At 63.9% G+C, this 24,415-nt stretch overlaps 3 protein-coding genes across 5 annotated transcripts in view; all 3 read left to right on the top strand.

Annotated features, from left to right (window-relative positions):
• The window catches only part of LOC102462232 (inactive phospholipase C-like protein 2), a 31,051-nt gene extending 17,747 nt beyond the window's left edge, over window positions 1–13,304 (top strand). Inside the window, exons 3-6 of the mRNA XM_075911248.2 lie at window positions 220–423; window positions 996–1,071; window positions 6,817–6,926; window positions 11,940–13,304. Coding sequence (XP_075767363.1) covers window positions 220–423; window positions 996–1,071; window positions 6,817–6,926; window positions 11,940–12,125 — 576 coding nt within the window. The 3' untranslated portion in view covers window positions 12,126–13,304. The remainder of the gene's footprint in view (window positions 1–219; window positions 424–995; window positions 1,072–6,816; window positions 6,927–11,939) is intronic.
• A 132-nt stretch (window positions 13,305–13,436) lies between these two features.
• HCRT (hypocretin neuropeptide precursor) lies at window positions 13,437–17,971 on the top strand. 2 transcript variants are annotated; one of them, XM_025179735.3, is made up of 2 exons: window positions 13,437–15,851; window positions 17,432–17,971. In XM_025179735.3, exons 1-2 carry the CDS (start codon window positions 15,828–15,830, stop codon window positions 17,864–17,866), a joined length of 459 nt encoding a protein of 152 aa, XP_025035520.2. In that variant the 5' UTR covers window positions 13,437–15,827; the 3' UTR covers window positions 17,867–17,971. The 2 variants fall into 2 exon arrangements, with proteins under 2 accessions (XP_025035520.2, XP_006113180.2); XM_006113118.5 differs by having other exon boundaries at window positions 13,607–15,813.
• A 2,631-nt stretch (window positions 17,972–20,602) lies between these two features.
• Window positions 20,603–24,415, top strand: part of KCNH4 (potassium voltage-gated channel subfamily H member 4) — a 41,732-nt gene continuing 37,919 nt past the window's right edge. The window contains exon 1 of one of the 2 annotated variants that reach the window (XM_075911330.2): window positions 20,603–20,770. In XM_075911330.2, coding sequence (XP_075767445.2) covers window positions 20,695–20,770 — 76 coding nt within the window. In that variant the 5' untranslated portion in view covers window positions 20,603–20,694. The remainder of the gene's footprint in view (window positions 20,771–24,415) is intronic. The other variant, XM_075911331.2, reaches the window with a different exon arrangement.

Below are 24,415 nucleotides of genomic sequence, written 5' to 3'. Positions count from 1 at the left end.
TCTGGGGGGAGGGGCTGGGGATAGGATACCTGGGTTCTCTCTCCTTCTGGGAGGGGAGGGGGGTCTAGTGGGTTAGCGTGTCTGGGGGAGGGGTGGGGGTCAGGACTCCTGGGTTGTGGGGGTGGGTGGCAGCAGTGGAGGGGGGCTGGGATTGAGGACTCCTGCCCTCCCCCCGCAGTATCAGTGGGGTTTCTGGCTCACCCGCGTCTCCGTCTCCAGAACGCCCTGGTCTCCTTCAAGGAGCTGTGCGGCCTGACGCCGGCGGCCACCATGAAGCAGTGCATCCTGACCGTGGCCGCCTGGCTGCTGCGCAGCGAAAGCGCCCCCAGCGTCACGCTGAACCTGGGCCAGCAGTACCCCCCCATGGAGGCCCAGGGGCCCGTCCCGGAGCTGCTCCGCAAAGTGCTCACCGCCTATGAGACCGTAAGCACCTCCCTGCCCCTCGCCCCGCAGCCCTTCCGGCTGTCTCAGGCAGACAACGCCTGGCTTGGTCCCAGCACGCTGGGGCTGGCCCCACGGGCGCCGGGTGCCCCCTTGCTCAGGGGCATGGGGGGGTCAGGCCGGGTCGGCTGGGAAATCCCAGCCCCTCCCTGGGGTGGCAGAGCAAGGGCCTCCCGTGGCAGCTACCAGACGCAAGTTGCTCCTGCAGCCGCCTGGGGGTCCGTTCCCTGGCACCGCCCCCCCGGGACTCCTCAGGCCTCGCAGGGGTCGGGCATCGGGTCACCAGATGCCCTGCGGGACGTGATCTCAGTGGGCGGCAGGAATCCCCTGATTAGAAAGAGCTGGAACTGCTTCCTTCCTTCATGTTCCCAGGAGCTCCCGGCTCTGGCCAGCGGCTGGCACTTGGCCCAGGCATTGTGGGGGGTGAGGGGGAGCGTCTCCTCCCTTCCCCTCACCCCTCCAAGCCTGGAGCACAGCCCATGAGGAAGGGAGTCCCCTGGGGGCTTGGCCATCCCTCATCTCGCTCCCTCAGTCCCTCCTCTCTGCTCCCACAGACCATCCAGACCAGCCGGACCCTGATCGAATCGGCCGATGGCGTGCACAGCAAGCTGATGCAAGTCCAGCAAGCCGGTATGTGCCGCGGCGGCGGCGGCTGGTGGATGCAGAGTGGGGTGGGTTTGGGCCCCCTATTCCACAGCCCCCAGCGTGCTGGCCCCCTTCCCTCTAATGGTTCGTCCATGGGCGGAGTGAATTTTATGTGCACCCGTAGGGAGGTGACGCGTGACACATCACGTCCAGCTGGTGCACATAATAAAATTCATTCCGCACATGGTAGGTGTGGGGGGTAAGGGGTTTGGAGTGTGGGAGAGGACTCATGGCTGGGGCAGGGAGTTGGGGTGCAGGAGGTGGCTCGGGGCTGGAGCAGGGGGTTGGAGTGTGGGGTGCAGGCTCTGGGGTGGGGCTGGGGGGGAGCAATTCGGGGAGCCCGGGGACAGAGGATGACCCCAACCCTCTCTCACCGCAGCAGCCCGGGAACAGCAGACAGGCACCTCTTCACGGCCGCGCTAGGCAGAGTGGGGCCAGGGGAGGAGTGCCTGTCCCCCGCTGTGGCAGCTCTGTACTGGAAGAGGCATCTCTCCCTTCCGCAGCCCTGGCCCCCTGTGCGGGGCTTAAAAGGCAGCAGCGTGACCGGCAGCTCGGAGGGAACTTGGGTGCTGGGGGGCGATGGGCACGTGGGGCCCCAGGGGGCGGCGTTTTTGCTGACCACAGTGACACCTGCTGGCGGGAGGAGGCGTGGTGCTAATGGGACTCGGGGGGGCCCCCTCCCAGGGCTGAACTTGTGTCCCCCGGGGGGAAAGACCCCACGGCCCGATCAGCCCCTCCTAGCCCATGCTGGGGTGGGGACGGCTGAGCTGCCTGCGACAGTCTGACAGGCGCCTCCTGGTGCGGCCCAGCTCTCTGCACCCGGCCCCGCGGGAGTCTGCTGGCCGGGACGTGTCTTCCTGTGGCAGCGGGCAGGAAACGAGGGGTGGCGGATGTCGGAGACAGGCCTGTGTGAGGGGTGCCTCTAGCTCTTCCAGAAATCTGCCGTGCAGTACCTTCGGGGACTCTGGCATGCGGCTGCCTGGGCTGCTCCTGCGCTGAGACTGGTGGTCGGGCAGCCCCAGGGGACGGGATGTGGGTCCCGCTGTGCTGGGCAGAGCAGCGTGGGGTGCTTGGGGGGGACAGCGGCTCTCTGTCCCCTCTCCTGGCTGCTCCCAGCTGGGACAGCGGAGCCGAAGAGCGAGCGCCCAGCCCTCGGGAATAGCTCCCTCCTGCCGTGCGGGCTCGAACCCCACGGGAGCCCACCCTCCACCAGGGGCAGCTTGCCACGGGGCATCAGCGCTGAAAGGGGGCCACTGGGCCCCAAAGGGGCGAGCGGGGTGGGGGAGCGGAGCGACACGGGGGAGGCTGACAAGGAAGCAGAGAGGAATTGTTAACTGCCAAACGCTGAAATATAATTAGCATCAGAAATAACAGACTGGGGCTGACGGCGTAAGCGGCAGCGGAGTGTTATGGCATCGAAGACATGTGGCTGAACCCACACAGGCAGGTGCTGCTGTCGGGCTGTGCCAAGGCACCTTCCTTGTGCCCCCCCACACCTGCTCACCCACTCCGGGCTCCCCCCAGCTCTGCCGGTGCCCCTCACTCCCGACCCACAGCCCCCTGCTAACCCAGCCCTGGGCTCCCCCTACTCTGCCGGTGCCCCTCACTCCTGACCCACAGCCCCCTGCTAGCCCAGCCCTGGGCTCCCCCTGCTCTGCCAGTGCCCCTCACTCCTGACCCAGAGCCCCCTGCTAGCCCAGCCCTGGGGTCCCCCTTACTCTGCCGGTGCCCCTCACTCCCGACCCACAGCCCCCTGCTAGCCCAGACCTGGGGTCCCCCTTACTCTGCCAGTGCCCCTCACTCCTGACCCACAGCCCCCTGCTAGCCCAGCCCTGGGCTCCCCCTACTCTGCCGGTGCCCCTCACTCCTGACCCACAGCCCCCTGCTAGCCCAGCCCTGGGCTCCCCCCTACTTTGCCGGTGCCCCTCACTCCTGACCCACAGCCCCCTGCTAGCCCAGCCCTGGGCTCCCCCTACTTTGCCAGTGCCCCTCACTCCCGACCTGCAGCCCTGTTCCCTTCCCACGCTCAAAGCTCTGCTCCTCAGTGGCAGGGCATGGATAATTACACCCAGGCATGCCGGGGCCGGGGGTCAGTGGCTGTGCCCCGGCTGATTGGATCCTCGGGGAGCATGGAGTGTTATGAATAGCCCGGGATTAATGCGGGTGGAACAGATTGTGAATCCCAGAGGGCTGGCCAGTTCCTGCCTTTCTGGGCCCAGTGCCCTGCAACCTGCCCTGCCTCCCCCAGTGTGGACCCTGCCTGGATCCCCCAGTGTTGCTGCCCTGCAGATCTGCTTCACCCCATGAGGGGTGCGCTGTGGGGATAGGAGCCTCCTCTCATCCCTCCAGGGAGAGGCAGCGCCCCATCCCCTTCCTGCCAGAGTCACATGTTGCCTGGGGAGGGCAGCAGGGGTAACTGCTAGGCACTGGAAGGTCTAGAGGCCCCTTTGCTCATGTCACAGGGAGGCCTGTGCCAGCCTGTGCCCTGCTGCACTGCTCCCCTAGTCCAGTGCCCGGGGAGCTGCCAGGAGCCCTGAAGCCCCCCTGACGTGACTATCTAGGAGGGAGCACTGCAGAGAGGGATCTGGGGTCGTGGGCCACAAAGCTAAATAGGAGCCAACAGTGTGGTGCTGTTGCAAAAACAGCAAACATCCTTCCGGGCTGCATGAACAGGAGTGTGGGGAGCAAGACAGGAGAAGTCGTTCTTCCCCTCTACTCTGCGCTGGTTAGGCTTCAGCGGGAGTACTGTGTCCAGTTCTGGGCACCACATTTCAGAAAAGATGTGGAGAAATTGGAGAAGGTCCAGAAAAAAGCAACAAAAATGCTTAAAGGTCTAGAGAACATCGCCTGTGAGGGAAGGCTGAAAGAACTGGATTTGTTTAGTTTAGAAAAGAGAAGACTGAGAGGGGATATGATGGCAGCTCTCTAATCCAGAGCTCTCTCGTCCAGAAACATCCATTGTTCGGCATGATTTTAGTGAGCCGCATGTCCACTTTTCACAGGTCTGGCCAAGTTTCCTGCGGACCCAAAAAAGTTTGTTTACAGACACCAGTCCTGGCTCTCTGTTCTGTGCTGTTATTTAGCTCTAATTTACCCCTAAAACGTCCTCTAACGGCCCAGTAATCAGTGGGAGTGTTGGTAATGTTGCTAAACAATATTGACCTTCCGTGGTCCAGAAAATTCTCTCGTTTGGAACTGGTCAGGTCCTGAGGATTCCGGATTAGAGAAATTCAACGTGTACCTAAAAGAGTGTTACAAGGAGGAGGGAGAAACATTGTTCTCCTTGGCCTCTGAGGATAGGACAAGCAGCAATGGGCTTAAACCGCAGCAAGGGAGGTTTAGGTTGGACATTAGGAAAAACTTCCTAATTATCAGGGTGGTTAAGCATTGGGATAAATTGCCTGGGGGGGTTGTGGAATCTCCATCCGTGGAGTTATTGAAGAGCAGGTTGGATGCACATCTATCAGGGATGGTCTACATCAGTGTTTCTCAACCTTTTTAATAAAGTACCCCTTTTTCCAAAAAAATAATTATAAGTACCCCCAGTAGCTACAGTTTTCAGACACACATTTTTCTTCTGTCATTGCAACACATTTGTTTAAACAACTTAATTGCAGCCGGGCGGGCGATGAAATTTTTGGGTGTAAAAAGTACAAAAATAAGACAGCGCTGTGAAACTTAAAACAAAAATTCAGTTTTCTCCAAATTTCAGTTGTGTTGATGAACCCCCCGGACTTATCTAGAGTACCCCTAAGGGTACTCGTACCACTGGTTGGGAAACACTAGTCGGGATGGTGCTTGGCCCTGCCGTGAGGGCAGGGGACTGGACTCGGTGACCTCTCAAGGTCCCTTCCAGTTCTAGGATCTGGCGGGCAGCAGGCAGGGCTGGCGGGTGACCTAAGGAGAGGGGTCAGGGCTGAGCCTGTGGCCCTGATGCCGGTGCCCTGGGTGTGGCTGCAGAAGCTCCTGGTGGTGGCTCTGGGGAACAGGGGACAGCTTATGGCCCCCCGCGGGTGCTTGAGAAGGCCAGGCTGGCTTGGGGAGATGCCAGGGCTGTGCAGTCGAAGCCGGCTGACCCGGTGTTTGCTGGCAGGAGGTGAGATGAGTTTGTTGGGCCTAAGCTCAGTTCCTAGCGGGTCGGGTGTTGCCCAAGCGCCCCATGCGCTGCCCAAGCTTGTGGCAGGGAGACACCCAGGCCCCCGGCTCTGTTACCTGCACCCCCAGTGATTCTCCGGCTCTGCTCCCTGCCCTGCCGTGGGTCCCGACTGGGCTGTACCCCGGGCGAGGGGCTGGGTAGCTGCCTGGTGTGTCTCCGGGAGGGGGGGCTGATTGATGGCAGGTGGGTGAGCGGCAGCGTGTGGGCGACCTTGCGTGGGCCCGGAGCTGGCACTGCGTCAGGGAGGGTAAATATAGCTCGCGCTCAGGGTGCTGTGCAGCGGGCTGGCTTAACCCCTCGTGTGCTGGACCCCGCCCCCGCGACCTGTCCCTGGCCGGAGAGTCCAGCAGGGTGGGCTCAGCATGGTGCCCCCTGAGGGGGATCTGGAAGGGCAGCGGGGGCCCCATTTGCTACTGCAGGGACAGAGGGGCTGCCCCTCTTCATTTGGGTGTGGGGAGCTGTGGTGGTGGGTTGTCGGGGGGGGGGTGTACTGTCATTGAAGGGTCCTGTGTGAGGAATGGGTGGGCTGTTTAGCACCCTGGGTTCTTTCTGTTCCAGCACTAAGCAGCTGGGCAGGCGGAGAGGGAGAGGTGCCGCATGGCCCCAGGCTCCTGCCCCTCACCATGGGATCTCCCGCCCCCATAGGCTGCTTCGTGGCTGTGCCCGAGCCCGGGTGGGATGCTGGGGGAGGCCCCATGCTGGGGGGGAAGGGGGAGGCGTGGTCTTTGGGCAACCCCCAGGCTCCTCGCTCCACAGAGGTTTGCTGGGAGGGGCGACCTTGGCTGCGCCCTCACCCGCCGGCTCTGGAGGCTGTTCCCTTGTGCCCAGCACGGAGGGCACCAGGACACACCCGGCAGCTGCTGGCTTGAGCGTGGGTGGCCAGAGGGTCCATGGGAGAGGCAGCCCACTCCCCAGCGTCTGCCCATCCAAGCTTCAGTCCAGTCATGATGCCACCCCCTGGGGCAACGCCTGGCCCTGGGGGTCAGCCCTCAAGCCCCCCTTCCCCTCTGAGGAGCACAGGCCCCCAACCACGGCCTGGCCTTCCCCACCTCTGCTATGGGAGCCCAGGTATCCCATGCACACCCCGCCCCTGCCCGCATGCTGGGCACGCTGGCCCACCCGGTGCCTGGAGGGGTGGTGACAGCTGCCACCGCCGCTGGCTGGAATCGCGCCTCTTCCGGCCTTCGGACCTGGCTGAGCTGGGTGCCCGCAGGCCCCCTGGCCTCTGGGACTGCTCTGTCCACCCAGGGCAGGCCAGGGCTTGTGTGGCTGGGACTCCCCTTTGTGCCAGGGGATTTCCCTTGTTTCCAGCTCCTTAGAGCTGCCTAGGTGGGGTGCAGGGAGCAACGCTGGATCTCTCCTGGCCTCAGCCGCCTGTGCCAGCACAGCTGCCTGGCTTGGTGCCGGCTGTCCCCGGCTGTTTCTGCTTGTGCAGCCACCGTATGAAGCCAGCTCTGGGCACCCACCCCGCAGCCGGCTTTGCTGTGGGCATGGCAGCCTGGCCCCCAGGTCTCTGCCCCGTGGCTCTGGGCACTGGCTCAGCATGACAAGCACCTTCTTGCTCTGCTCCCCAGGGATGGATTTCCACAAGGAGCTGCACCATCTGGAAGCCCAGGAAGGGCTGAAGGGCAGGAAGCTGCAGAAGGCCCTGGAGAGTTTTGCCTGGAACATCACGGTGCTGAAGGTAACGCCGGGGCCTGGCCTGGGTTTCTGGCTGCTGTTGGGCTGGGGCTGGGGGGAGATTCCCGCTAGATGTTCAGCTGCAGCAGTTTCCTCGTGACTCGGTTTCCCTCGGGTTAGAGGAGCCCTACAGACTAGATCCTGAGCACCAGAGAGACCGAGAGCCGGGGTTGGATTCCACCATCTCCCTAGGGAACCCATTCCAGTGCTTCCCCACCCTCCTAGGGAAATAGTTTTTCCTAATCTCCAACCTAGACCTCTCCCACTGTAACTTGAGACCATTGCTCCTTGTTCTGCCATCTGCCACCACTGAGAACAGCCTCTCTCCAGCCTCTTTGGAACCTCCCTTCACGGAGTTGAAGGCTGCTATCAAATCCCCCTCACTCTTCTCTTCTGCAGACTAAACAAACCCAAATCCCTCAGTCTCTCCTCATAGGTCATGTGCTCCACCCCCCTAATCATTTTGGTCACCCTCCGCTGGACCCTCTCTAGTGCGTCCACGTCCTTTCTATAGTGGGGGGGGGGCCAGAACTGGACACAATACTCCAGGTGTGGCCTCACCAGAGCCAAATAAAGGGGAATAATCACTTCTCTAGATCTGCTGGCAATGCTCCTCCTAATGCACCCTAATATGCCATTAGCTTTCTTGGCTACAAGGGCACACTACTGACTCATCTCCAGCTTCTCATCCACTGTAACCCCCAGGTCCTTTTCTGCAGAACTGCTACTTGGACAATTGGTCCCCAGCCTGTAACAATGCTTGGGGATTCTTCCGTCCCAAGGGCAGGACTCTACACTTGTCCTCATCAGATTTCTTTTGGCCCAATCCTCTAATCTGTCTAGGTCACTCTGGACTCTATCCCTGCCCTCCAGCGTATCTACCTCTCCCCCTAGCTTAGTGTCATCTGCAAACTTGCTGCGGGTGCAATCCATCCCCTCAGCCAGGTCATTAATAAAGATGTTGAACAAAGCTGGCTCTAGAACCGAACCTTGAGGCACTCTGCTAGAAACAAACTGCCAACCTGACATTGAGCCGTTGATCACTACCCGTTGGGCCCAACAATCTAGCCAGCTTTCTAGCCATCTTACAGTCCATTTACCAATCCACACTCCCTTAACTTGCTGGCAAGAATATTGTGGGAGACCATATCAAAAGCCTTGCTAAAGTCAAGGTGTATCACATCCACTGACTTTCCCACGTCCACAGAGCCAGTTACCTCATCATAGAAGCTAATCAGATTGGTCAGGCACAACTTGCCCTTTGTGAATCCATGCTGACTATTCCTGATCACCAGGGCTCACCGAACCGTGGCGAGCCCCCGTGCTGTCCCAGCTCTTCCGGGTTACAATCTACTCGCCCGTGTATTATTTGTTGAGCCCTGCTGATCACTTTCTCCTCTTCCAAGTGCCTCAAAATGGATTCCTTGAGGATCCCCTCCATGATTTTTCCAGGGACTGAAGTAAGGCTGATTGGTCTGTAGTTCCCTGGATTGTCCTTCTTCCTTTTTTTAAAGATGGGCGCTACATTTGCCTTTTTCCAGTCATGCGGGATTTCTCCCGATCTCCATGAGTTTTCAAAGATAATGGCCAAAGGCTCCGCAATGACACTTGCCAGCTCCCTCAGTACCCTCGGATGCATTAAATCTGGACCCATGGATGTGTCTAGCTTTTCTGAATAGTTCCTCACTTCTTCTTTCCCTGCTAAGGGCTGTCCACCTCCTTCCCCTACTGCGTTGCCTAGTGCATTTGTCTGAGAGCTCACCCTGTCCGTGAAGATCGGGGCAAAGAAAGCATTGAGTACTTCAGCTTTTCCCACATCACCTGTCACTAGGTTACCTCCCTCATCCAGTAGGGACCCCACACCCTCTCTGATCACCCTCTTATTGCTAACATGCCTGTAGAAACCTTTCTTGTTCCCCTTCACATCCCTTGCTAGCTGCAATTCCAATTGCGCTTTTGCCTTCCTGATAACTCCCCTGCATTCTCGAGCAATATATTTATACTCCTCCCTAGTCATCTGTCCAAGTTTCCACTTCTTGTCAGCTTCCATCCTGCTCACCCAGGATGTCCCCGGTAAGCCAATCTGGGCACCTACCACATTTGCTTTTCTTGCTTTGCATCGGGATGGTTTCTTCCTGTGCCTTCAATAAGGCTTCTTTAAAATACTGCCAGCTCTCCTGGACTCCTTTCCCCTTCATGTTAGCATCCCTGGTCCCAGCTCTGCCACCAGACTCCCTTGGGTCTGTCCCTTCCCTGGGTCCATTTCCCCATCTATTCCTGGGACAGGGCAAGGGCTGAGGCTGACCTGACCTGGAGAAGCTCCAGGCCCTGCTCCTGCAGGCAGTGAGAGCCAAGCACTAGGGATGTAGTAGTGTAAAAGCAAAAGCTTATAGGTTAATGCTAGAGACTACATGCATCCCCCCTTCCCCCTCCCTGTCCACCCCTCTCCAGTACATTTTTTAGCAGGCTGGCCAGCAGCCCAGCTCAGTCCTGGCTTGTGCCGGGCCCAGGACCTACCCCCGCTGCAACTCTGCATTTCTAATATATTAGGAGCCAGCCAGGCAGGCAGCCCGGCTCAGTTCCGGCTCGCACCGGGTCCGGGAGCTCAGACCTCCCCTGGAAAGGGGCTGCTGCCTCTGTATCAGAGGCAGCAGCACAGGGTGACAGGCAGCCAGTCCACGAGGGGAGCTGGTTTTTAAACTGGATCCCCTTGCAGACCAGCTCCCACCTGGCTCCCTGCACTGCTGCCTCTGATACAGAGGCAGCAGCGCGGAGTGGCAGGGGGCTCCTCAGGAGTGGGGCTGGAGCGCACTGGCTGCTGGGCCCACCCCTGGGGACTATCGAATAGTCGAGTAACGGATAAGAACTCATGAGGTTAATCGACTCTTCAATTAACCAATATTTACCATCCCTACTCAGCACAGTGGTGTTTCCTCCGCCATTTGGCGTGCTGGGCCGTGATGCCGGGACGTGCCTCGGGGCTCAGGGGAGCTGGTGGCTCTGAGGAGGGACCAGCACCCTGTGATCTGGGCTTGTACTGGGCACCCCCCTGTGCTCGCTCTGCCTGTGTGGGAACGCTGAGCTCCTGGACTACCCTGCCAAGGGACCATCCAGCCCAGCTCCCATCAGCTGTTCTTGGGGGGGCCCCAGTATCCTGGCCTCCCCCTACCCACCACGCCTGGCTGCCATAGTTTGGGTCACGTGGTCCCTGCTGGGCCATGGGGCACGTGCAGATGAGGGCAGCTCTAGGCCCTTGGACTCGGCTGTGCCCTGCCTGAGCCTGGACCGGGGCCCCACTGTTGTGGGCATGGGGTGGGGCGTGGGGAGACCCCAATCTTGCTTGCATGGGCCCAGTCAGAGACAGGTTGGGTAAGGCACCGTGCCTGCCCTACGATGATCCTGTGCTGCCACCTAGGGGCCGTGTGGGGCTCAGGCCACCTCCCTGAGCAAGCACCCTTCCTGGCTGGGCCATGGCTAAGAGGGCTTTACGGTGCTGCCCTGGGGAGGTTGGGGCCAGCGGCACATGGGGAGGCTGCACCCCCGGCTGCAAGTGGTTTCCATCACGTCCAGGGGTCACAGTTCGGTTCAGTGGCTCTCAGCTCCCCTCCCTGTTCCCACACCCCCTGCCCACAGAGGGATGCGTTCTGGCAGGTTCTTGCTGCTCCCAGCTGGGCGCGGTGGGGTCTGCAGCACGCCAGGCTGTGCTGGTGCCGCTGCGGCAGCGTGGACCCACGTTCCCTACTCCCTAGAGATGGTAAATATCGGTTAATTAAATAGTCGATTAACCTCATGAATTCTTATCGGTTACTCGATTCGTCTGTCGTCCCGGGGGGTGAGGCCGGCAGCCAGTGCAATGTGGCCCCAGTCCCGAGGAGCCCCCTGCCATCCTCGGGGTGGGCAGCAGTGCAAGGTGCCAGGCGGGAGCTGGTCCACGAGGGGAGCCAGTTTAAAAACCAGCTCCCCTCGCAGAGTGACTGCCTGCCATGGTGCCACCCTGCGCTGCTGCCTCTGATACAGAGGCAGCAGCGCAGGGTGGCAGCAGCCCCTATACAGTGGGGGTCTGAGCTCCTGGACCCAGCGTGAGCCAGAACTGAGCCGGGTTGCCTGCCCACCTGGCTCCTAATACACTTGAAATGCAGAGTGCAGGGTAGGTCCCAGGAGCCAGGCTGCTATCAAATTTACTAGCGGGGGAAGGAGGAATGTGTGTAGTCTACAGCGTTAACTGATAAGCTTCTGCTTCTCGATGAATTGGTTAGTCGACTACACTATGACATCCCTACTTCTCCCCGCACAACACCACCTGCCGGCTTGCACCGGGCAGGCACAGAGCTGCAGTACCCAGCCTGGACTCCGGGTGGCCCCAGAGACAGGCACCAAAGCGGCTCGTGAGCCGTAAAGGGGGCCGGGCGTGGCTCCCGCACCGCTGCAGCCAGGCGGGTGCCCTGTGCGCAGGACTGGGCAGGAGAACCCCAGCCCCAGGCTGTGCTAGCAAAGGGTCCCCCCACGGACCATGTAAACACACCTCAGCTTGGACCTAGAGGGGAGAGGGAGTCTCAGCGATTCCAGCCACATGTGAGCTGGACCCCCGTCCCAGAGGCCGTGGCTGGTATTCCAGCCTGAGGAGCAACTTGCAGCCTGGGGCTGTTCTTAAGCGGGTGTCACCAGGGAGTCTCTAGAGCCGGTGTCTCCCGGGATTCTGAAGAGCGGGGATGCTGTCAGCGGCGAGGGGTCTCCTGCAGGTGTGGTGGGTCCGGGGGTCTGTGTGAGGCAGGCCAGGCGGCGTGATCACCTTGCTCGCTTCTGCCCTTGGTCTCTGAGCTCCGAGGCCCCGGGCAGGGCTGTGCCGGGCAGGGCTGTGCCGAGCTGGCTGGGGCGGAGGGGCGGGGACACTGTGTGTCTCATGGAGCAGAGGCTGTGCTTTAGGGGCAGCCGCTGAGCAATGACTCTGCCTGGGGAGGGAGTGTGGGGGCCCCCCTCATGTGCACCCCCCCTGACCTTTGGCCTCCCCCCGCTGCAGGGCCAGGCCGACCTCCTGAAGCACGCCAAAGCCGAGGCGCTGGACAACCTGTGGCAGATCCACAACGCGGGCCAGTCATGTGGCATCGGCAGGAACGGCTCCGCCTCCCCCGACCTCGGCCGGGGCCGGGTCCCGCTGGAGCCCATCTCTGAGACAGAAGGGGGCAGCGACACAGGGTCCTGCTGACCATGGGGCAGGGCATGGGGGCCAGGACTGAGCCAGCGTCCCTGGCGGAGGGGGCACCCTGCAGCGTCTCCGTCGCCCGTGGCCCCCAGCGCTCCTGCCATGGACCCAGGATTGTACAGGCGTTGGCCCCGCCCGAGGGGCCCGCAACTCCTAGGCTCTGAACCACGCGTGTGAAAGACACGAGCCCCGTGCAGCGCTGGCTGCCGGCGGGTGGGGACTGAACTGCCTATCCCAGGGCGATCTAGACAGGGGGTTCGGGTGGGGGCGGGGCTGGCGCTCTGCCTGGCCCCTGGCTGGGCTGGGGGGTGAGTGTCAGGCAGGGACGTGGCTCCGGAACTTGTGGCTCCTGCAGCAGCTCTGGGGCAAGGTGCTGGGAGTGGGAGAGGGAGCCGGGCTGGCTCCAGCCTGCATCTCACAATCAAACTGGTACCCAGAGCCCCCAGACCCCTGATCCTCCCTCCATGCCCCCCCCCCCGCCCCTGCTCTGACTGCGCTTTCTGTAGCAGCAGCTCTGCCTGCGGCAGGTGGCTGTGGGGGAGCATTGGGTTAAGTCGTCTGTGAAAACTCTTCCCCCCTCCCCGTGCAGGTGCAGCGCCTGGTCCTGTGGTGCGGGGGGTTGGTGTTTGCCCAGAGACGGACCCCTCCCCCCTCCGCATGGCAGGGCCACGGCAGCATCTGGCAGCTCTAGGGGCACCCGCGGGCACCCAGCGAGCAGACGGGGTGGGAGGGGCACCGAGCGGACCACACCTGGCCCCTCTCGCCACCCGCTTGCCACACTGGTTCCCAGCTCAGGGCTGGGGCATTTGCCTGCGCCGGGCTCAGCCCTGCAGCTTCCAACCTGAGCTACCCCAGGGCTGGGAGGGGCCAGACAGGATGGTTCCCCCTTTTCCGGGGCTGCCCTCTGGCCCATCTGCTCTAGAGAATGTTCCCGGATAGGCTCAGAGTTCATGGGCTGCCCTCCCCCCCAAGTCCCACATAGGGCTGAGAGTGGGGGGAGGCCCAGCGCAGGGAGGTGTGTGGCTCAGGAAGCCACGCACCATCCCTGTGGTTCCTTGGGTGGGGAGGGGTGGAGTCGCAGAGCCTGGAAGCCCACCATTGGCCGGGGTGTCCACCCCCCGCGCCCTGTGTGTTCAGAGCTGAATGAAAGCAGTGGCATGTTATAAAGAGCCTCCCCCCTCACGCTGGTGTGCCTGTCTCTGAGATGGGGTGGGGGCTGGCTGCACTCCGGAGACGGGCAGGTGCCCTGGGCGGCAGGGCCTGGGAGGTCACGTGTGGGTCTGGGGGATCCTATGGGCAAGCTGGCCCTTAGCAGCCAGGAGCCGTGCTGGGCCTGGCATGGGGCAGCCCTGGGGTGCAGGCAGCCCACGGCGCCCCCACATCCCAGACTGCAGTGGCCTTAACCTGTGAGGGTTCCTGGGGGGGGGGCACTGTGCTGCTCCCATGGTGACTGCATGGGCCCAGGGACACCAGGCCCAGGGAAGGAGCGGGATGGGGGTGGGGGGGGTGAGGACTTTTGCTGCTGTGACGCTGGGCTGGCCCGGGCTCCCAGCCTGCAGGGGAGGCAGCGGTGACGTGCCCTACTCTTGCGCCATTCCTGGCCAGGACGCCTGCCGCTTTGGCCACATTACTGTCCCCCGACCCTGGCCCGTTGCCGTGGTGACTGGCCCATAGCCACGTGCCCTTGGCTTTCTGGGATGGAGATCCTGTCCTCCCTCTGGGCCCATGGGGAAAGCTCCCCTGGCAGCGGGGCGGATGGGGCTGGTGAAGCTCTCACACCCTAGAGTTGAGGAAAACGCCTCCTGGCCTAGCTTTGCCGGGCTGCTGCTGCACCCCGGATCCCGGCCCGGGAGGGGGAGGCCCAGAAACGCGGCCCCCTCCCCGGGAGCAGGGCTCCCTACGGACCTCGGGCCCGTGTCAGCTGTGTGCTTTATCCCCCCCACCCCACCTGTGTGCAGTCCGGGCCGGGCCCACGTCAGCTCCCCACACGCAGCCATGGGGCCTTGGCCTGTATCTGGGGGTTTTCAGCCAGGGCTGCCCCCCCAGTGACGGCACTGACAGCCTCTCCCCCCGGGGGGCTGGGTTGCTGGGGTGGCTCTGCGTCACTGACCCACAGGGCATGGCTCTGCCCCCTGCTCAGTCCCCTTCAGGGCTCGGTGCATCTGGGCTCATTTCTCACAATGCCAGCCCCTGCTCCTGGTAGCCTGGGTGCTGTATGGAGAGTCAGCCCCCACCCCCATCAGCCCCATGTCAGCTGGAGGTCTCCAGCCCGTGCTGCCTGTAGTGCTGTGGGGTGTAGGGGGCAGCTTAGGGCTAGCGGAAGTAGTCAGCTATGTGCCACGCTGCTGTTCCTGCCCTTAGAGGTGCTGGGGAGAGTCCTGGCTTCCGGGAGGGGGGGGGTCTTGGTCCCCATGAGAGCACTGGGTGGCTGCCATGGGCCCAGGCTGCCTGGGATGCTGCTGATAGGCCCAGCCAGACTGAAGTCACACGCACCCCCAGGCCTGGCAGGCCATGAGAACGGCACGTTTCACCCCTGGGCTGTGGCCACGGGGCCGTTCTGGCATGGCCACGGGCTGGGGGTGCTTCTGCCACCTCTGAGCAGTGGCCTATGGCTGGGCAGGGTTGGGGGAGCCGTGTAAGCCCCAGGGGCAGAAGGCACCTTGTGTCACGCTACTGACCCCTCCTGGCTGAGGCAGGAGCTGCAGGGAGCCCTCGCCAGCCTGCCGTGGCCCTGCTGCAAAGGGGGCTGCGGAGTTTGCCCTGTGCCGTGGGACCGACGGCCTGTCCCGGGGGCCACCCCCATGCTGCTCCCGGGGGCGATCCAGCTTGCAGAGCCGTGCGTATGGCTGGGGACAGATGCTAGCCTGGGGGCGGCCGTGGGGCAGTTCCTACGGCTGCCCATCCCTGGCCCAGATCCACCCTGGGGCAGCAGCAGCTCAGAGAGTCCGACGGGGCCCCGGGGCTCAGCAGGGAGCCCTGGAGGCCCTGGCTGGAGGAGTAATAACCCAACTCCCTGCTTTCTTGCCCTCATCGGTGCCCCCACTATAAAAACTGTTCCAGCCCCTCTAGTGGGGGAATTCTCCCGCGGGCAGGGCCTGGGGATCCGGAGGCGCACCGTGCCACGAGCGCACAGGGCCACGCCAGCGCCTCTGACGGGTGCAGCTTGGCTGTTGGTCACCCTTTGTCGGGACGCGGTAATTAGCCTAATGGGGCCCAGTCTCCCCCCTCCCTGCCTGGGGGCTGCTATTGTCTCCCCGTCCCTTCCCAACCGCCGACCTTCCGGCTGCTTTGTGCCGCGCAGGCTGGCGGATTCCTTAGGAAATTACAGGCTCATTAGCGCCAGGGTACGCGGCCCGTCTCCAGCCAGCACGGCCACCAGGCGGCCGGGGCATAATGGGGAGTCACAAATGAGGGAACGGGCCTGGCCCGTCTCCAAGCAACGGGGAACAATGGGCGCGTGTCGCCCAGAGACAGGCCCTTCCTGCAGCCCCGGCCCCACGGCTGCCGGGGCTATTTTTGGCAGCACTGTTGTGTGGGGGCAGGGAATGAGTTTCAGGGTGGCCCAGCCCTATATAAGCCCTGGCTGCCCGGGAGCTCGGCTCAGGGTGTTGAGGCACCTCACCGGGTCATGCCATAGCTTCGCGCCGTCCCTTGAAGACTTCTCAGAGCGATGGCAGCGCCCAATGCCAAGGTACGGGCCAGGGCATGCGGGGGAGCAGACCCCAAAGGGTGAGTGCTGTGGCATGAGGGTGGCTTTCCTCCCCAGCAAGGTTCCCCTGCTGCGTTCCCGAGGGAAACCCTGCCAGCCACGGCACCAAAGGCTGGTGTGTCGCAATGTGTCCCAGCCCCGTGCCCGCGGGCAGTTCTGGGGAGGAGCCCAGCACATCAGGCCCTGGGGGGATGCAGGCCAGGGAGCAAGTGGCGTCTGCTTTGACTCTTCCTGGTGTCTCCTGATCACCGACCTGGCACCTGTGGCCTGAGCCACCTTGGCCGTGAGGCTACGGTGTCAATTGCTCCCTGCTCAGAGCTGTGGTGCGTCGCACGGGGAAGCGCAGCCCTCACTTAGGGTTGCCAGGTGTCCGGTTTTCGCCCAGACATCCGGTATGTTGGTTTGGTTTTTTTTTTCTCTTGCTCAAGAACTTTGGCTCCCCCCCCCCTGTTTTTTTCCTCAATAAATTTTTTTCCTGCCATGTTCGGGGTTTTTTGTGAAAGCATCTGGCAACCCTGACCTCGCTGGGCGCCGGGCAGTGCACAACCGAGCCCACAGTCAGAGTGAAAGGGAGACCGGGCAGCTACAACATGTAACGCCTCCCTGACCCCGCCAGGGGCCTGCGGCAGCTGGGGCACGACCCCTGCCAGCCACGCACATAACAGGCTGAGCTGCTCACCAGCATCAGTCCCTGCCTTGCCCCGGCAGGCTCCCTGGGGGCAGCTTTGTCTCCATGACGCACCCTCCGCCAGCCAGGGGGCCAATTAGTGCTAATTGCCACTGTGGCTGCTTCTCCCTTATGGAAATGGGGGGGGGGGTGCTTTCTACAGTGTTGCCATGGGGCGAGGGGCAGAGAACAGTGTGTGAGTCTGGCCCCTTTGGCACTTTGCAGCAGGTCACTAGGGCCTGTGCACAGGGTGTGTGGCAGCTAGCGCTCCTGGGCTACGTCTCGATTTTTCGTAAAAAGGATGCAAATTAGACGTATCGCAATTGCTAATGAAGCGGGGATTTAAATCTCCCCCGCTTCATTAGCATAAAAATGGCTGCCGCTCTTTTTCGGCACCGAGCTTTGCCGGAAAAAAGCGCCAGTCTAGACGCGGATCTTTCGGAAAATAAAGCCTTTTCCGAAAGATCCCTTAGCCCTCTTAAAATAAGGGTCTAGTCCCAGCTGCGGGAGGGCAGTATGGGCTAGTGGTTAGGGGGCAGGAGGCCCACAAGAATGTTGCGCAACCCAAGCCCTGGGGGTGGCCCTGGGAGAGTGGGGCATGCTGGGTATTTTGGGGGCAGTGTTTGCAGAGAGTTCACAGTGGGGCAGGGCAGTGAGGTGGCGCCCATGTGGGTTTTCTGGGAGAGGGAGGGGCTAGGCCTGTGAGGTTGGGGGGAGCGGTTTGGGGGACCTTGTTGGGGCCCTCCACGGGCTGGTCTTTGGTACCAGCCAACCTCTCCTTGGTGGGGTCGGCACCGCAGGGCGTCTTGCCGGGGCTCTCAGAGCCCGGATGCAAAGCTAGATGGGCCCCTGGGCTGAGCTGGGGTGTCGCTGGGTTTATCCCCGTTGACACCCGCCTGGCCCTGCGCTCACACTTGCCTCTTGTGCTCACAGATCCACAAGGCCTCCTGCCTCCTGCTCCTGGCCCTGCTCTGCTCCCTGGCTGCGGCCCGGCAGAGCATGCCCGTGTGCTGCCGCCAGAAAACCTGCCCGTGCCGGGTCTATGACGTGCTGCACGGCCTGGGGAACCATGCTGCCGGCATCCTCACGCTGGGCAAGAGAAGGAGCAGCTCGCAAGCCTTCCAGAGCCAGCTCTACCGCCTGCTGCACGGCTCCGGCAACCACGCTGCCGGCATCCTCACCATGGGCAAGCGGGAGGAGCTGGCCCCAGAGCAGCCAGCCTCGGCCTGCCGGGATGCCTCTCCCTACCCCACCAGCCTGCTGCCTCTAGCCCCGTGTGCTGCCAACACTGACCCTGCCAGCACCAGGGAGTGCCTGGCCCCGCTTGACCAGGCCCAGAGCGGGGTGGCTGCAAAGAGTTTTTCCTGAAGTGGCCAGAGGTGGGGGGAGCAGCAGCCCGAGGGCAGGGAGGACCCACAGGGACTCTTTTAATGACCACGGGCCATTTACAAATAAACCCCTGCCTGAGGCTCAGGGCTGTCTGCCTGGCGTGTTGTCTCACGGGACTGCAATGGGGTGGGGGTACCCGGGGGCCTGGCCGGAGTCCCCTGCAGCCAGCTGCCAACCTGAGGCGGTGGTGCCACCCTGAGCAGAGCGAGTTCAGAACGTGGCAGCTCTCCTGCCCTCACCCATGCTCCTGGCGGGGGTGTCTGCTGCGCCATGACGAAGGGGTGGGGGGTGGCCTCTCAAGAAAGACCAAAGAGGCAGGTTTGCAATGAGCTGTGCACCCAGGGAGCTCTGCCCTCCTTGACTTGCAGGCCACTCGAGGTCGGGCTGGGATGGGAGCGGGCAGAGCTGGCTGGGATGGCTTGGCTCTGAGCCCCCAGCACCCTGTGTATGCACTGCGGACACCCGGCACCCGGGCGGCTGTTCTGCCACTAGCAGGCCTGTGGCTGAGGGAGAGATGCCCAGGCGGGTGGCCCGTGGTTCGTGGCACTTTATTGATGTAGCACAGAGTGGGCAAGAGGGAGGGGCTAGGCCTGTGAGGTGGGGGGGAGTGGTTTGGGGGACCTTGTTGGGGCCCCCCACGGGCTGGTCTTTGGCACCAGCCAACCTCTACCTGATGGGGTTGGCACCGCAGGATGTCTTGCTGGGGCTCTCAGAGCCCACAGGCTAAGCTAGGCCCACGGAGCCTTCCAGTCTGGCCCACGGCCTGTACCATTGGACCCACAGGCAGGGAGCAGCCGCAGGGCTCAGATCAGTTGCCGGCTCTATCTGCCTCTCTGTTCCGGGGTGGGGGAGGAAACTTGTGCGCGCCCCCCCCTTTCACCCAAACTCCCTCTCAGACTCCACAGCGTCTCCTGCACCCCAATTCCCTCCTCCATCCCCCTCCATAGAAAAGTGCAGCCCTTGACCACTTTCTAAAATGTGAATGCCCCCCCCATCAAAAATAGGCACCCCCCTCTGATGTAGCAGACGCCCCGATCTCGGGATCATCGAGGTCGCAGCCCGGGGGCCAGGCAGCGCTGGCAGCCAGATGGCAGTGTTGGAAAATAAATGGGCATCACTGCACTGGGGTAGTGGTTGCTGCAGCCAACGGACTCCTAGCTAAGGGTCACCCTAGGCCTGCCGGAGGGGGGGCAAGAACAGCCCCCTGCTATGGAGCCAGAGAAGCAAACCCCCTCTTCCAATTAGCAAGGCCCTGGATTCCCAGCCCCTCTCTTTGCAGTGGTGCTGGGCCAGCCCTAGCCCTGCCGGCTCTCCCCCCAGCGGGACGAGGGCGCCCGTGCACAGCTGGGGAATGAGGACGAGGGCTGTGCCATGACCGGCCCCGGATCTCTCAGGCCAGCCACATCACAGCCAGCCTTTGAACCCACCCCCACCCCGGCACCTTCTGCTGCAGCCGCTTCCTTGGCCTGGCTGGGATCAAGGTCTGATGGGAAACCTCCCCCCTCCCCCCCCCGTCCCCTCCTCGGCCACCTCCAACTCCGGGGCACAGGGCAAATTCCTCAGGAGGGCCCGTGCTGCTTGGGAGGGTTACCCCATGCAGCAGGGAGTTTCGTGCAGGGAAGGGAGACAGGGGCGTGCAAAGGGAGGGGTCTGCCCTGGGGCACCTTGTTCCTTCCCCGAGCCCCCCCGGGGAGATGCCCAGGCCAGGGCGGGAGGCTGAGGGGCTCTCTGCAGGCCAGGCTGGACACACGGCCACGTGCTCCCCCTACTTGACCTGGGAGCACAGGGAGGCTGCCAGTCAAAGCGCCGCTGGATCCCGTTTCTGGCAGCATGAGCCTTCGTCCCCCAGCGCTGGCAGGGAGCCGGGGCACAGAGCTGAGATGTCGGCGCCCCTTGGCATCGGCTTTGCGGGCAGAGCGCTCGGCCCCTCTCGGGTCCAGCGCAGACAGGCCCCAGGTGGCTCCAAACGCTCAGCCAAGGCCCCACGACCAGCCCCACCCCCACACACTCGCAAGGGGCCTGGGGGTCTGGCGTTCCCTGCTGTCCCTCGGCCTAGAGCTGTTCCTCTGTCACCCCGCTCGGTCAGGGTCCCACACGCAGAGTCTCTGGGAGCTGGACACCCTCCCCCGGACACTGGGTGCAAGGTCCCCCCTTCCCTGGCAGCTCCCTGTGGGCAGGGCCCCCTCCCACCACAGCCCCTGGAAGCCAGCCCGCCTCTAATCCCCCACAGGCCTTGGGTGCAGGGTCCCCTGGTCACTGGGTGCAGGGTCGCCCCTCTTCCGGCAGTTCCCTGAGTGCAGGGCCCCCTCCCCCACAGCCCCTGGCAGCCAGGTCCCCCCTTGCCCCCCAGCCACTGAGTGCAGGGTCCCACCTCCCCCACCACAGGCCCCGGGTGCAAGGTCCCCCCTCCCCCCAGTCACTGGGTGCAAGGTCCCCCCCCCTCCCCCAGTCACTGGGTGCAGGGTCCCACCTCCCCCACCACAGGCCCCGGGTGCAAGGTTCCCCCCCCCCAGTCACTGGGTGCAGGGTCGCCCCTTTCCTAGCAGTTCCCTGTGTGCCAGGTCCCCTCCCCCACAGCCCCTGGGAGCCAGGTCTCCCCTCCCCCACCACAAGCCCCGGGTGCAAGGTGCCCCCCCCCGGGCTCAATGCCCGCACGGCTGCTGCCCGCAGGGTCCCCCGGGGCGGGGCCGCGCGGAGCAGCCCGGCCGGGATTAGCGGGAGGGCGGAGCGGGGCGGCGCACTGGCTGCACCTGCCGCTGGCAGCCCGCGGGCGGGCCGGGCCGGGGAGCGGCGGCGGCGGCGGGGCCATGCCGGTGATGAAGGGGTTGCTGGCTCCGCAGAACACCTTCCTGGACACCATCGCCACGCGCTTCGATGGCACCCGTGAGTCCGCCGCGCGCAGCCCGGGGCTGGGCAGGGCCGGGGGGGACCCTGCGCCTCGGGACTGGGTAGGGCCGGGGGGGACCCTGCGCCTCGGGACTGGGTAGGGCCGGGGGGGACCCTGCGCCTCGGGACTGGGTAGGGCCGGGGGGGACCCTGCGCCTCGGGGCTGGGTAGGGCCGGGGGGGACCCTGCGCCTCGGGGCTGGGTAGGGCCGGGGGGGACCCTGCGCCTCGGGACTGGGCAGGGCCGGGGGGGACCCTGCGCCTCGGGGCTGGGTAGGGCCGGGGGGGACCCTGCGCCTCGGGGCTGGGTAGGGCCGGGGGGGGACCCTGCGCCTCGGGGCTGGGCAGGGTCGGGGGGGGACCCTGCGCCTCGGGGCTGGGTAGGGCCGGGGGGGACCCTGCGCCTCGGGGCTGGGTAGGGCCGGGGGGGGACCCTGCGCCTCGGGGCTGGGTAGGGTCGGGGGGGGACCCTGCGCCTCGGGGCTGGGTAGGGCCGGGGGGGACCCTGCGCCTCGGGACTGGGTAGGGCCGGGGGGGACCCTGCGCCTCGGGGCTGGGCAGGGCCGGGGGGGACCCTGCGCCTCGGGGCTGGGTAGGGCCGGGGGGGGACCCTGCGCCTCGGGGCTGGGCAGGGCCGGGGGGGGACCCTGCGCCTCGGGGCTGGGTAGGGCCGGGGGGGACCCTGCGCCTCGGGGCTGGGTAGGGCCGGGGGGGACCCTGCGCCTCGGGGCTGGGTAGGGCCGGGGGGGACCCTGCGCCTCGGGGCTGGGCAGGGCCGGGGGGGGACCCTGCGCCTCGGGGCTGGGCAGGGCCGGGGGGGGACCCTGCGCCTCGGGGCTGGGCAGGGCCGGGGGGGGACCCTGCGCCTCGGGGCTGGGTAGGGCCGGGGGGGACCCTGCGCCTCGGGGCTGGGTAGGGCCGGGGGGGACCCTGCGCCTCGGGGCTGGGCAGGGCCGGGAGGGGACCCTGCGCCTCGGGGCTGGGTATGGCCGGGGGGGGGGGGACCCTGCGCCTCGGGGCTGGGTATGGCCGGGGGGGGGGGGGGGGGGACCCTGCGCCTCGGGGCTGGGTAGGGCCGGAGGGGGGGGACCCTGCGCCTCGTGACTGAGGGGGACCATGCGCCTCGGGGCTTGGGGGACCCTACGCCTTGGGGGGACCCTGCACCTTGGGGCTGGGCAGGGCTGAGGGGGATCCTGCACCTTCGGGCTGGGCAGGGCTGAGGGGGATCCTGCACCTTCGGGCTGGCCTGTGGTTCTAGTGGACAATAGGGCTGGACTTTCGGGGCTGGGCTTAGAGGGGATCCCTCCCCCTGGGGGGCCAGGTTCCCTCTGGTGGAAGCTGCCGGCTCCCTGCCACCCCCCCTCCAAGCTCTGGGGGTAGCAGAACTGCAGGGGGGGGGGCATTGTCCATACCAGGGATCCATGACCTTAGCCCCAGGCCAGCTGCCCTGCCCGACCCACTTCTGCAGCTGAGGGGGTGGGACGGCAGTAGCAGGGATCCTAAACCACAGAGCGCCCCTGCCCCCACCCTGCTGCCCAACCCCAGGGGCAGGGTTTAGCCTTCTATTATCGGGACAAGTACCGTGATTCCTTGTTGCTCTGCCCTGGCAAGAGGGGATCCTTGCGCCCCTGTGTTGGGTCCCCGCACACCCGGTGGCGTTGTGGTGGGGGTGGCTGCTGGGCACATCCCCTTCCTGCTGCTTCTGGGAGACTGCTCAGGGATTCCCAGCCTAGCCAAGCCCCTTGCCCTGCTCCTCCCTGCAAAGATGACTGATTCTCTCCCGTGAAGGATGGACGGGCTGCACCTAGGTGTGAGAGAAGGCTTGGTGTATCTGGCCCGCACTGTGGCTATTTTGTGTCACCCCATGGCGCCCCAGGGCAGCAGTGATGGTGGCCAATGGTTCTCCCTGGGCAGGGCGGGTTGCGAGGCTTTGATTTTGGCACGGGTATTTTTTATTGCAAGGTGCAGACGGGACGCAGCCACTAGACAAAACATCACAGGTTTCCTGAGGCCAAAACCCAAACTCCGTCGCCAGGGCTGACGCCTGAGCCCCACGCCCAGGGCTGAAATACTGGCATTCGTGGGTGGCTAAGGAGGTCTCGTAGAATCACCGACTCCCGGCGAGGGCGGGGCCTGGGTCTCTCTCCAAGCGCTCACCTGTACCCGCAACGTGCACAGTCTGAGCGGCCTGGAGGAGGGGAAGATGCTTCTCTCCATCCTCCTACTGACATGGTAGAAAGTGTCAAAAAACCTTCCGCAGACCATGGCTGCTCCAGCCCTGAGTCTTTGGCCTCTTCGGCGTCTTTGGCTTGGATTAACGCCCTCCCCTGCTGGAATTCCCGATACAGCCCGGGAGCTGGTCTGTGCTGCCCCCATCCCCAGGGGAAGGTGTAGTAAGCATGGCTTTTTGTAAATAAAATGCCATATTGCAGTCGCTGGGATTTTCCCCCTAAGAGGATTGTGGTTTAAATGCTTCCAGAAAGATCAATGAAAACTAATTTAGCATTTCCGGGGGCTCCCTGACAGCCCTTCCAAATGAGACGACCCGTAGCCCCTTTTCCGGGCGCAGGGAGCGAGCCCCCGGCTTCTCCCTGAAAGGCTGCCGTGGGGAGGGGGCTGAGTCACTGAGGAGGTAACAAGGGAGGCTTGGAGCCCTGAGGGCCCCCCCACCCAGCCCCCTACTCCAGAGCCATGGCTGCATCCAGAATTATATAAGAATGGATTAAAGTGAATATTGTTTGTCAGGCCAGAGAGGAGCCTGGCCCCGGATTTGAGTCCAGCCGGAGCGTCTTGTATCAGAGCCAGTTCAGCCTTTTGTGGCCTTGGTGGACTGGCTGGGAGGGGGCGTTTCTGCATTGCCAGAGGGCACCGGGTTGCCCCAGACTCAGCACCAGGGACAGTTATCAAGTGCGAGCTTGGCACAGGTGACAGGGGCGCCCCCGCAGGGCAGGGAATGGGGCTTTGTCAAGGATCCATCTAGAACAAAACCGAGCCTGCATTTCCTCCCAGGCCACCCCCAGCTCACCCTGGGCCCGCGCCGTAGGGTAGGGCTGTGTGAGTAGAGTACTGTCCCCATACGCCAGGGATGGGGAACGTGAGGCCCGGTGGCAGCTCCTAGCTTCCCTGGATCCGGCCCCCAAGCCTCGGGGCTCCCCCCCAGCTTTGGGGAGACTGTGTTGGTGCTCCAGCGCCCCCCCCCCCCGTCGTCCCTCCGTGGGGCTGGAGCACACACAATCTACTAGCCTGAGCCCCCCAAGGCTTTGGTGTGCCAGGGGAATGTCTTTTTCCTTCTCAGCCAGGGGCCACGTCAGTGAGGGTATTTTTATTTGTCTTTATTTTTCTTGCTTCTCCCTTGTGCGCAGCCCCCAAGTGATTTTTCTGTGGGTTGGCGGCCCCCCAACCCAAAAAAGGCTCCTCGCCCCTGCCGGACGCTCCGCTGGCTCCTGTCTAGCTAGCGGTGTGGATGGCGAGGCAGGCGCGGCTCCGGTGTGCAGGGCGGAGTATGCTACGCCCCTGAACCCCCCCCACCCTGGGCAGGGTCCATACATGGGCTTGCCATGTTACACCCCTGTGCCCACTGCCTCCCCAGGGCCTTTCTCTGCTGCATGTAGCTACATCCCGCGGTGAGCGCGGGCACGGCCTG

The sequence above is a fragment of the Pelodiscus sinensis genome, chromosome 29, assembly GCF_052426305.1.
Source record: "Pelodiscus sinensis isolate ZL-2025 chromosome 29, ASM5242630v1, whole genome shotgun sequence".
Classification (NCBI taxonomy): Eukaryota; Metazoa; Chordata; order Testudines; family Trionychidae; genus Pelodiscus; species Pelodiscus sinensis.
The sequence above is the reverse complement of the archived record's forward strand: the minus strand, read 5'-3'. Positions and strand labels throughout refer to the sequence as shown.